The sequence below is a fragment of the Rhagoletis pomonella genome, unplaced genomic scaffold (genome assembly GCF_013731165.1).
Source record: "Rhagoletis pomonella isolate Grant_MI unplaced genomic scaffold, Rhpom_1.0 Rhpom_scaffold_00004, whole genome shotgun sequence".
Taxonomy (NCBI): Eukaryota; Metazoa; Arthropoda; class Insecta; order Diptera; family Tephritidae; genus Rhagoletis; species Rhagoletis pomonella.
The window spans coordinates 27478886-27490522 of NW_023458558.1; the positions used below are offsets into that span (position 1 = coordinate 27478886).

At 37.8% G+C, this 11637-nt stretch overlaps 1 protein-coding gene across 1 annotated transcript; it reads left to right on the forward strand.

Annotated features, from left to right (window-relative positions):
• The first annotated feature begins 3365 nt into the window (after window positions 1-3365).
• On the forward strand, window positions 3366-10965 carry LOC118738177 (putative uncharacterized protein DDB_G0271606). Its single transcript, XM_036469101.1, has 2 exons — window positions 3366-3374; window positions 9721-10965. The coding sequence occupies exons 1-2, from the start codon at window positions 3366-3368 to the stop codon at window positions 10963-10965; spliced, it is 1254 nt and encodes a 417-aa protein (XP_036324994.1).
• Window positions 10966-11637: the final 672 nt, after the last annotated feature.

Genomic DNA, 11637 nt, shown 5'->3' on the forward strand with positions numbered 1-11637 from the left:
TGTAAACTAAATTTCAGGTATCGAGAACAGAAGGTATGATCGAGACTAAATTTTGGCTAGACTTTTATTTAGTAGTAGAGTCCCACTATCTTTGTTGACAGTCAAGCAGAACTGAAAGCAATAGCATCTACAATAGTGAAATTGGAAATTGTGTGGGAATTTCGCACCACGCTAGCGTCACTGAGCCGTATCAACATCACTCTATGCTGGGACCGCGGGCATAGCAATATTGAAGGGAATGAGTCGGCTGAGTGTGTCAGATTCGGCTCATAGAAGGCGTTTAGTGATCACGTTAGGAAAATTAATGAATGCACCAAGGCCGCGACTAATGACTTGTGCGACAAACGGAAGATTATTATGGCCGCGGCTTAGTAGTGAAGAGATGAGGGACGAATTGAAACTAAATGAGTATGCAGTAAGATTTTTTTTGGGATCATCACATGACACTGCGCTAACCAACAAATACCCTCTTGTTGCCGTGACGAGGATGAATAATAGTCAATTTACCACTTTCTGTGCCGATGTTCAGGTATACAGACGAAGAGCCTTAAGCACCTGGGAAAGATTTCCTACCACTGTTTATTTTGACACCACTCACAGAGACTACTGTCTTGGCCGTCGCTGATCTGTACTGATTGGGAGCTGTTAACTGTGACATTAAATTATACAACACAATAGCTTGTGAATGCATACATTCGCTTTAATGTCATTTCTGTGATCAACAGAGGGCTCAATGAATATTTAAACAAATCGAATTACAGTATCAACAACATGTGGCCAATAAAGAGCTGTTTATTGGCCCACAAAGCGTTGGTTAAAAACAAATAGTTAAAAGTTAGTTTTTAAGCGGATTTATTAATGCGAGATTTCATGCAAATATCCACCAACGACTCGTTGGCCGCTGTGGGGTAGTGGGTAGCAGTGCGCGCTTCCACTCCACTGGGCCTGAGTTCAAACCCTGGTCAAAGCAACACCGCAAAAAAAATATAGAAAAAAGTATTTTTCTTAACAGCGGTCGCCCCTCGGCAGGCGACGGCGAACCTCCGAGTGCATTTCTGCCATGAAAAACAGCTTCTCATAAAAATACAATCGCCGTTCGGAGTCGGCGTAAAACTGTAGGTCCCTCCGCTTTGTGTGACAACATCAAGGCGCACACCACAAATAGGCGGAGAAGCTCGGCCAAACACTAACATACATATGTGTAAGCGCCAATATATTATTATTATTATTATCCACCAACGACTGGCAATATTCGCAAGGTGTTATCATAACTATGGCTTCTTCTGTCTACGCATACTCGTATTACATACACATGTATGTGTGTATGTTAATGAAAAAAGTGTTAGAGGTTTAATAGTAGGTGAAGATGTGAAATTTTATTTATTTTTTATATACCACTTTTAATGTGTTTCTTTGTGTTTAGCATAAAAAACTAATAGATTTTGCTGGGATTGTGAATTCGCTAAAACATAAAATATTAATGAAAACAAAAAGCAAACAATAACGTTGCAATGCACAGCAGGTTGGGGTCTGTAAAATATATTTTTTTATCGCCAGTTTGGCGCCATTTGACAGCTGAGAGCAACGCTAATGACAACTGACGTTTATGGTTCGCAGGAATTTCAGGGCTAAACAGTGTTATATCATCCAATGGAAACTACTTAATAAGTATGCAAGTGCGGGAGTTGATGTTACCAACTCATTTGGCACAATTTTTAGATTCCATAAACAAGGATGTAGAGGAAAATGAAAGTGAAATAATTTAAATAATCGAAACATTAATTACTCGAAATATATGCAGATTTCAAAATTTGAGCTGAAAGCCTAAATTTCAGTGGCCTCTCTTAATCCACTTGAGGAAAAAATGATATATTAATTCGTTTTTATGCGTTTATTACAGCTGTAAATCTTCAGCATTTTGTCTTATGTTTTTAAATTATCTGTATCCAATTTCATTGCTGCTTTAATTAACAGCCATTTAAGCGGATTCGGTGGCGAGGAAGATATTATTAAGTTGAAGATCATCAATAAAGATAATAAATTTGTGGCTTCTTTGTCTTGAAAAAAATCTTCCGCGGGATGTCTACGTTTAATTTGCTATTTTTGTTTCAAATATTAATTTGTTAGATTAGATATTTAGATAAAAATAAGTTGTGTGAGGGACGATTAAGACTAAGATTAAGCCCGTAACTAAGATTAGGATTAGATTAAGAATAAATTAAAGATTAATATTAAGCAAGGGTTCAACCCATCATCAAAATATAAAAAAACAAGTGATATACAATTGTTTTCTCTCAAAATAGATGTTCAACATGGTGGCTGAGCTTTTTTTTAGACTTTTGCGCTAGAATAACAAATGTTTAGGCGCGACTACTAACAACGGGCGCCTAAATGCATGCTGTGTACTGCTGCATGTGTACTTCTCAACTGCCATGTAATAAAACTTTCTTAAGTTTTAATTTGATGGCAGTTCAAATTATGCTCGGCCTAGTGTGATGCATCCTCGATTCGATTATTCTCTTTTTTTTCAAAAGGTTCGTTAGATATTAATTTTACTGTTAGGAGATGCTGCTGCTTCTTTGAATAGTCGTAAACAAATATAACAAATTCAGCCCAAACTAAAGGTCAGTTTAAGGTTCCAGCAATTACGAATTACCAAATGTAATTCTGACATGATTGAAAATGCTGCCACATATTTTTGTTGGTTAAAGTTGCTTACAAAACTTGCGATTGCTATAAATTCTTCCCCCTGTTTTTAGGGTTTACAGTTTTGGTGTCTTCAAACTAAAAACAAAAGCACCAAAAAACGCACCAAGCACTCAACTTTCGCATTTTGAATAAAGAAAAGCACTAAATTTAGTGCGGCAAGCACACAGGCAAGCTGAATGAATTCCACATTTTCATCATCTATAGTGTACGTTTTCTGAACAGCTCTTACAAAATCGTTATAGTGATATACTTCACCAGCGGCCATTGCGACCATAGCCTTAACGAACATTGATTTAATAATTTAGGTGCATCAATCATAGCTCAACTTCTAGCGAGTTTTGAGAGAGAAGGGTTGTTAGTTTTGCTGGAATACTATTCCATGAAACGAAATAACACAAAATATAAGTAGATATGTATATTTATAGTTGGGCTAGTTTATATTTGGCATATTCGAAACATATTTGATAAACCAAAACACGATAATCTATTATATTGATGGTTCATTGACTGCAAAGGTTACCTGAATATGAGTCCATATTTGGGCCGAAGTTGAGGTAGTTGGAACCTGTTGGAAAACGCATGTCCATTTTCCAGACTGAAACATACGCTATAGAAAGACGTATCGACTTTAATATCAGCGAAACTACACAGAGAAAATGATTCAGGTAAAATGCAAGTTTTTAAATGAAATTGTAAAATTAAATTTTTTTTATATAATTTTACTTGATACAAAATAAAAAATACAGTATTTGTGTTTACAACTTTAAAACGAAACATTCGCAAAACAAAACGATCGTTATAGTATATGTATTCACTTTTTTTTCAAAACTAAAATGAAACATTTTATAATATTGTCCCAACAAATTCTAGTGCGACACAATTTTCAACAAGTCAATTAAGTATAAACAATATTTAAAACTAAAATGTTTTGCATTAGAATTTAAAAAGCTACCTAGATATAATGAAAAACTTGCATATGTTTGGTAATTTTTTTTCTCTATTTCTCAAATTTGGTAATTTGGTAATTTTTCGAATTGGTTCTACATGTCACATGTGTAGGTCAATACAGGTTTTGATTCCACATCAGAAAGTGCCCCGTAAGCGTTTCGTTTTATAGCAATACCAGGTAAACTGAAAGTTTCGCAAGGCGAAAAGTTGTTCTAGCGTTCCTTGGTCACTACTACGAATGTGGCTACCGTGTCCTTTCCCGGAAGGTTTAGGGTGCGCGTACCTTTCCTTGGCAATTGGCTAGCTTTCAAATCGCCATTAATATTCCGGTGTACCCCGACAACCATACGAGTAGAATTCTGTGTAAATATGTATGTTCTCGTTAAAAAGCTACGGAACTCAGTGGGGGCTTCCTTTTATCTATACGTGTGTCGCAAGCTTTCAAGAATTCCTTCAATCGTTGAGTTTTTGAGATATTTTCGGCCACTTGTTGACATGTGTATGTATGTATATTGGCCATAACTGGACAAATGTTGATGTCAAAGATGATCCAAAGTTTGATATTTTTTCGCATAATTATGGTCATCCGGGTTGCCTCATAAAAAAATGGTCCAATGGGGCCATGTCGTATGATCTCAGTGACCGAACTAAATGCCCTCCACGGCAAATTATGCGCCTGCTAATCCTCGGTTGGAGGAGGAATAGTCGGTAGACATAGTCAGGATTATACGTACGGATCGAAGCTCGAAAAAAAGTTGGTGGTGGGGTGTATTCGGAACAGTTGGGCATACCGTTTACCTCACGCCTTTCTGCAGTGTTTTCAGACGACTATCTCAAAGGCCGCATCAGTGGTAGAGTGTGATACGATTCCTAGTCATGACTGCCGCCCTATCTAACCTAACTTAATTCTCTGTTGCAACGAACCGTATCCATGACACTGTGAATGATCAGATGCCTTCAGTGGTTTTGTGGCCTGAGCTTTGTATGAATGGCAATGTATATCCAAATGCAAAATATACCATTTTGAGCCATAAGACGGTACCATGTTCTTAAAATGACGCGCAATCGAAAAACTTGTTTCTTGGGCCACACTTAGTTTTGAAATCCTCACCATGCTTTTCTGGTATTGTGGCTTTCAGCGTTCACGCATATATAAAAATTATAGCTGAATGGAGCGCTGGTTGTCTTAAAGGCTGGTGCAAAACCTGAGTCAAAACGTTTTTAAAAGTAAAACGTTTCATACAAATTTAAAAACGAAAATTTCTGGAATCAGAAAATTGTTATCTTGACAGAAGTCAGATCTCATCAGGTAGCATATTAATTGGTGATGGATTGCCTTTGTAAGCCATACGCTCTTGGCCTGACCAATCTAGTTTAGGTTTTTTGAAGCAAATCAGACTGCCGATAGACTTGCAAAGAAAGGAGGATCTACCCCTTTCAGCGCCGCAGAACTTTTATGTAGCATGCGAAAAAGGGCACTCTCTGTCCTGGTGAGACAGGAGGAAGAGGCTCAAAGAATCGCTTCCAGTCCAAAGGATTTTTCGAAGCATATCAACTAAAATGCCTTACGTAATTTATGAACTTATCCAAGAACCACTTACAGGGCACTGCAGGCTGAACTATCATCTGGGCAAACTGTAAGGCTTCTAGAAGAATATCCATTTTAACATCTCGGTTTCTTAATTATTTCTTACCTCGCAAAAACGAGTTAAAAATTGGATACCGAAAATAATGGATTTTGTGCTGTTAATCTGTTGCTAGCTATTACCTAGTACCGCTTCCGAGACTAATTCTCATTTTACCTACATATTTAGATTCGACATTTCAGATAATTGCCTTAATTTCTTCCCGTAACCGGTTAATAATAGCTTTATCTAAAATAGCTTGTTTACAATCTATTTGTTAATATTTAGTTATTATATGTATAATAGTTCATAACACTTCCAAAGCTGGTGATACCATTAAATTAACATAAAAATAATGGAATGCACATAAAATCGAAAATGTAAATCATTTGTACTATACCACACATAATCACAATACACAGTGGCGCATTTCGAAGTTTTTATTACTACACGTAATCTTTGTTTTCGTAGAATTCTTTCAAACTCGTTTCCTATAGTTAAGGCTCAGTTATTAATTAAAGTTACATTACTTAACCCAAGATTTGGCAAACCTGTTGAAATATATGAAAACCGATTCTTAGTTCAAATTCGAAATTTTAGAATCCTAAGTTTATTTTAAGAAAAAACAAACAAAAAATTAATCCTAGACTAGCTGAGCTTTTATGTTAAATTTGAATGGCTGTTCTTATCCCAAATTGGAACCAATCGGAAATAACCATGGAGCCTCGAAAATCGCATACCTTTTTCAGACATCGTCATCTCAAGTTTAGCTAAGGTTGCGCAGTGGGAGATAAAGTGTTCAGCGTTCTCAATTTTCTTGTTGTAGGAATAAATTCGGTTGTAGTCTTTTGCTGAGAATACCATGCTGCTAGCATGCATCCGCGTTAATCGGATGATATGATAGGACTGGGATCGATAACGTACCTCTTTAAGCCTACCTGGTCGCATATGTTCCCAACAGAAGTCGAATAATTCCACAAAAAGTACCGAGAGTCCTACTTGGAACTGATATTTAACTATGGCTTCTATATACTTATGGTTATGGTTAACAGGTCAAAACTCATTGGGCTCTATTTGCGATGATAATCCTCCTTTTGTAATTAAAAGAAGTTTTGCTTTGCTCCATTCTAACGACGAATACCGCATATGATGAAACGATGAGCTATATGACCTTTACAACGACATGGAAGAAAGGATATATAAACAGACTTACCTTTCTACTGATATCGAAATAGTTAAGCTGAAAATCATGCCTTGAAGAGAATGATAAAACGGAAAACGTTTTGTGTTGTGTTGTGCTCCGATTTATTTATAGTTTGCGTAAATTAACAAAGAAACAAGTAATTTTTAAGTAAACAAGTAATGCAACTGCTTTCCGATAAAAAACGAATTATCGAAATCGGTTTACGTGGTCCAAAGTTATGCGGTAACATTTCGAAGTCGTTTAAAACTATATGTAGCTCAGAACTTTCACTGCTGATTTATAAAGCTGTTATTTATTTTCATATTTTCAATAATCATATATACGCCATCTGTAAGTTATTTGCATTATATGTGGCTATGTGATTTTAAGGAAAAGAGGACTTAAATATTTTACAAGACTGACATATTTAGCTGGATATTTGCATTCAATAGCGTTGAGGCAACTTTTTCACTTACGAATTGGTGTAAAATATGCGCATGTGCAAGTGGATTTTTCCAGGTTAACTTTCTCCAAGTACATATACGCAAGACACTTCGCCATTGTTAAGTATAAGTTTAAATTTTCATGGCATACTCTACTTTTGACCCACTGTATTCACTTTAGTAAATATGTATATAACAAAAAAAAGTGTGTCTTTTGACAAACATCGGGGGACACGCGTCACCTGCTGCACCAAATCCCAAAATATGGGTTTAGTTAACTGGACTGTAGATCGGAGCTGGAGCTGACATTATTCACGCCAAACGCCCGCTCATGCCGTCACGCTGCTTGCCTGTCTGCTTGTCTGCTAAGCCGATATACTCTTTCATTATCTACCCCATTCAGCTGCATCTGCACCTTTCATCAGTTGGTATTGTTGCATTTAAAAACTTGCTAAATTAGACATTTCTGCTTTTGGTCATAAAAGTAAGTCCCTAAATGAGTATGCAGATAAGTGGATACAAATACAAAAAAAAAAAAAAACACAGACACCTCAGTGGAAAAAAAATGTATGCATATTTTACGTTGGGCAGTTTATCAGTCAGAAAGGCGTTTATAATTTGTATTTGTATTAATTGTTATTTTTTTTCTTTATTTCTTAATTTAAAGTTTGTATGCTGTTGAATGATTTTCTCGATTGCCTGTTATTTGTTAACTGTCGCGCTCGGTTATTTTGCCGACATATAAAAAGTGCACTATTGTCTGTGATGATTAACAGTTACATTTGAAATTTCACATTGTGAAGACTTAAGGAGGTGATCCTCGTAGTTTGCACGGGTTTTTGATAAACTTCAACCAAATCGAAGATGCGCGTGTTGGTGGTGAGTGAGCAGTGAAATGAAGTAAAACTAAAAATAAATAAATCACACTTAGGGTGTGATAAATAGTATGAACACACGTTGTGTTTGACAACAGTGAAAGTTATTAAAGTAGACTTCCATGGGTGGCTGCATCTCGATAGGTGAAAGAAACATGTGAGAATTTTCGAGAGCTCCCGCGTAGCCATCCAGAGAACTTGAACATTAACAGAGATCAGAGCCTAGAGATAGAGACCAGGAAGCAAAGGCAAAACCAGGGACAGAGACCAGGAAGCAAAGGCAAAACCAGAGACAGAGACCGGGAATCAGAAGCATAGATAAAGACCACAGAGAGAGTCCAGGGACCGCGATCAGAGCCCAGAGTCAGAAATATAGGCTAGAGCCCAGAGAAAGTGAAAGTGACCAGACATAGGGACTCAGATCAAAAACCAGAGAGAGCAATAGAAGCGAGATACAGAAACCAGACACCGAGAATAGACAAAGGATATAAGAACAGGAAATTCGTGGATGATAGTTTAATAAACCTCTGTCCGGTTATGTTGAAAATTTGGGAAAACACAATGACACACAAGAGCTGTTGAGGAAGCCTTGGGTAGTGTCCTTAAATAATCACTATCGAGTATATTATTTATATTCGATTACATATATGATATTGGGATTGCCTCTGGTCGAGTTTGGGATCCAGGATTTACCCTTGTGGCTTCGTAAAGTTAGGTCTTTAGGTAATCAATAGCTGTTTGATCGAAAGAGGGAGGTGCTTGAAACAGTTAAAACTCTTTGACCGAATGGTTTGGTGGTTCATTATCAGTACTCTTGTATGATTCGGCGTCCAAAGTAAACCAATTCATCTGCGCACGCCTTGTCGTATCAGAGAGATTATGAGAGAGAGAAAAAAGCTAATTTAACTGATGGAGCTTCAGTCAAATAGCTTTAAAGTGCAGAGAAGCTGTAAAGAGTTTAGCCCTCTACAGACAGTGTGGGCAGAGCTCTGAAATTTGTACTGTGTGAAGGAGCGCTTCAAATCACCGCATCAGAAAATAAGGACTAATGAAGTCATGTGAAAATGGTACCGAAAAACTGTACAAATAGTAAAGAGCAAATCGCCAAAACTACCTCTAGCTATGTCGGGAAAGTCGGAGATAAGGACAATTAGAATATTGGAAAACAGAGCAAAAGTCGGCAGGGTATTCAGTTGCTATGCTCCGTCTAGTAAGTATGAAAGTAGCAATAGCGAGAGAAGCCTGGGGAAAATATTCGCATATGCATACAAGTATATTCGCCGGGACTTCTACGCGTCTCAAACAAATTATATACAGCAGAAAACCTACTTACGAATTTTCTTCCAATTAGGTATCCAACGTTTCCAAAACGATCGCAGAATAAGGGTTCGAACCAGATGCCCTTCCGTTTCTTCGTTGTAGAATGTTACGCCGATACCTTATCTGAAGTCCATCCTAAAGCTTAAGCAGATGCTACTCATAACAAAATAGTTGCGGCCAGCTTTTGTAACGGCTATGTTCAGACGTACTGCCAATACCTCCCGAACCCAGATTTATTGATGGAATGGTGGAAATATCTTAAATCGAGGCGTGTGGAATAGACTGATATTATTACATAAATCCTGTTACTTTACGATGAAAAAATTCATAAGCGTTCGTGTTTTAAGAAATTTCTTGTGGATGAATATTTGTACCTAAGGGGAGCTGGTAGCAACGGACGAAAGCCTGTGTATACATCCTCAAACCCACCAGTACTGTGCTCTAAAACCAGGGAATGTAGTTAATCCATGTTTCTCTGCATTCGCAGGAAGTAGAGAACTTTAAGAAAGATTTCGTCGTGTCGTTTGAAAGAGAGAAAATAAAATAATATTAAACTTTATTTAGCTAATATTTTGAAAAACTCAAACTCTAAACCTCACTTACGCTTCTCTTTTCAGTTATCACTGTTGGTTGGTATAGCTGCAACGGCTCCACAAGGATACAATTACCAAGTGCACATCGGACCAAATGGTGGCGGGGATTTCACATATGAACAACTGCAACTATTGCAACAATTTGCTAATCAACAGGAACAATCATCGGATCAGCATCAAGTTCTCACTATTACAGAACCGCCTGTACCTGTGCTCTCTCAAACAGTAGCTCAACCTACCGACAATTTTGCCGCGGCGTTACAACAGGTACAACAACTGGTGAGAAATGAGCAACAGCAACTAACGAAACAAGAGCTTGTCAGTCAAACAGTGTTGTCGCAACAGCAAACTCAAGAATTGGCTCAGCCAGTTCAGCAACAACAAATTCCAAATACAGTGGAACCGCTAATAACATTTGTACAAATACAGCCACAGCAACAAACTTTATTTCAACCACAACCTGAACCACAACTACAACAGGCACAGCAACAGCCACAATCTGGAACTCAAACACAACTGGAGCCAGTTGTACTACAACAGCAAACTGAGCAACAAACTCAACAACAGCTTCAACCACAATTTCAGACTCAACAACAAATGCAACCGGAGCTCCAACCTCAAGCTCAACCACAGCTAGAACCCGTGCAGCAACAGCAACAGTCAGTACAATATTCCTCTGCTCAACCACCTCCACCGGCTGTGGAACCAGCACAATACCAGCCTACAACTGTATCTGTCGAAACTCGCGTACCAGCGCAATACAACAAGGAATTCTATTATCTTTCAGCACCACAAGAAGACAATGAATTGCCACATGACTTCGAAAGTCAACTGAATAAAATCAAAAAGAAGCTACGCGTTCTCTTTATCAAAGCACCTGAACAGAATGGTCTTGAGAGAGCAGCTCTGCAATTAGCCAAGGAGGCACAGAACTCACAAACTGCCATTTATGTGCTGACGAAGCAACACAATGCCGAAGATTTGGCTGATAAATTACAACAACAGCGCGTCACTTCTCCGCAAAAACCAGAAGTTGTGTTCGTAAAGTATCGCACACCTGCAGAGGCCGAACAGGCTCAGCGCACCATTCAAGCGCAATATGAATCGCTCAATGGCCCCAATCACTTCAATTACGAAGGTGTTGTACCGACACACAATTTCGTTGGCTCCCTCGCCGATATTGAGCCACGCCAGCGTCCTGCGAAGAAGAGTGCGCCTGCGGAGGCAACTACAGTATCGCCGGTGAAATATTTGCCGCCTGCAGAGTAAAAATAGTTTTAATTTATTTGATAGTTAATTTATCTATGTATATTTAAATTGTGGTAAAATAAGCACCTAACAGTACCATAATTCAATTAAAATAATATATATATGTATATATTTTTTTTAAATGATCTACAATTTATTTCAACAGTGTTATGGAGCTTTATACAATGATTTGTTTTTAAGAAAAATGAGAAAAGCAACAAAGTCTAAGCAAGATATTTGTTGATTTTGGAGATCATCTCATCTGCTCATCAGACTTCTCGATGTGTAAGCAGCTTAGCTCTCGGTATTGGTAGAATTAGAATTACCCAATTGAAAATGCTTAACTGCTTCTCGTGTTACCTGGCATAAAGTCTGTAATTGCTTTTTCTGTGAACTATTTCAGGATGATTTCTGGACTAGTAAGAATTAAGGGCTAAATAGGACCATTCCAGGACAGCTTCAGGACTATTTCAGGGTCATTTCGTGAATAAATCAGGACTCTTTAAGGAAAATTTATGGACTAGTTAGGGATCATTTTGGGATTAGTATGAGCCCATTTTGGGACAGTTTCAAGACTTAATCGAGATCATTTCGAGACAAGTTCAAGCTTTTTTCTGAACTATTTTGGGATAAGTTCTGGCCCATTCGACGACCGGCCCAGCATTTTTTAGACTAGTTCAGAACCATTTTTTT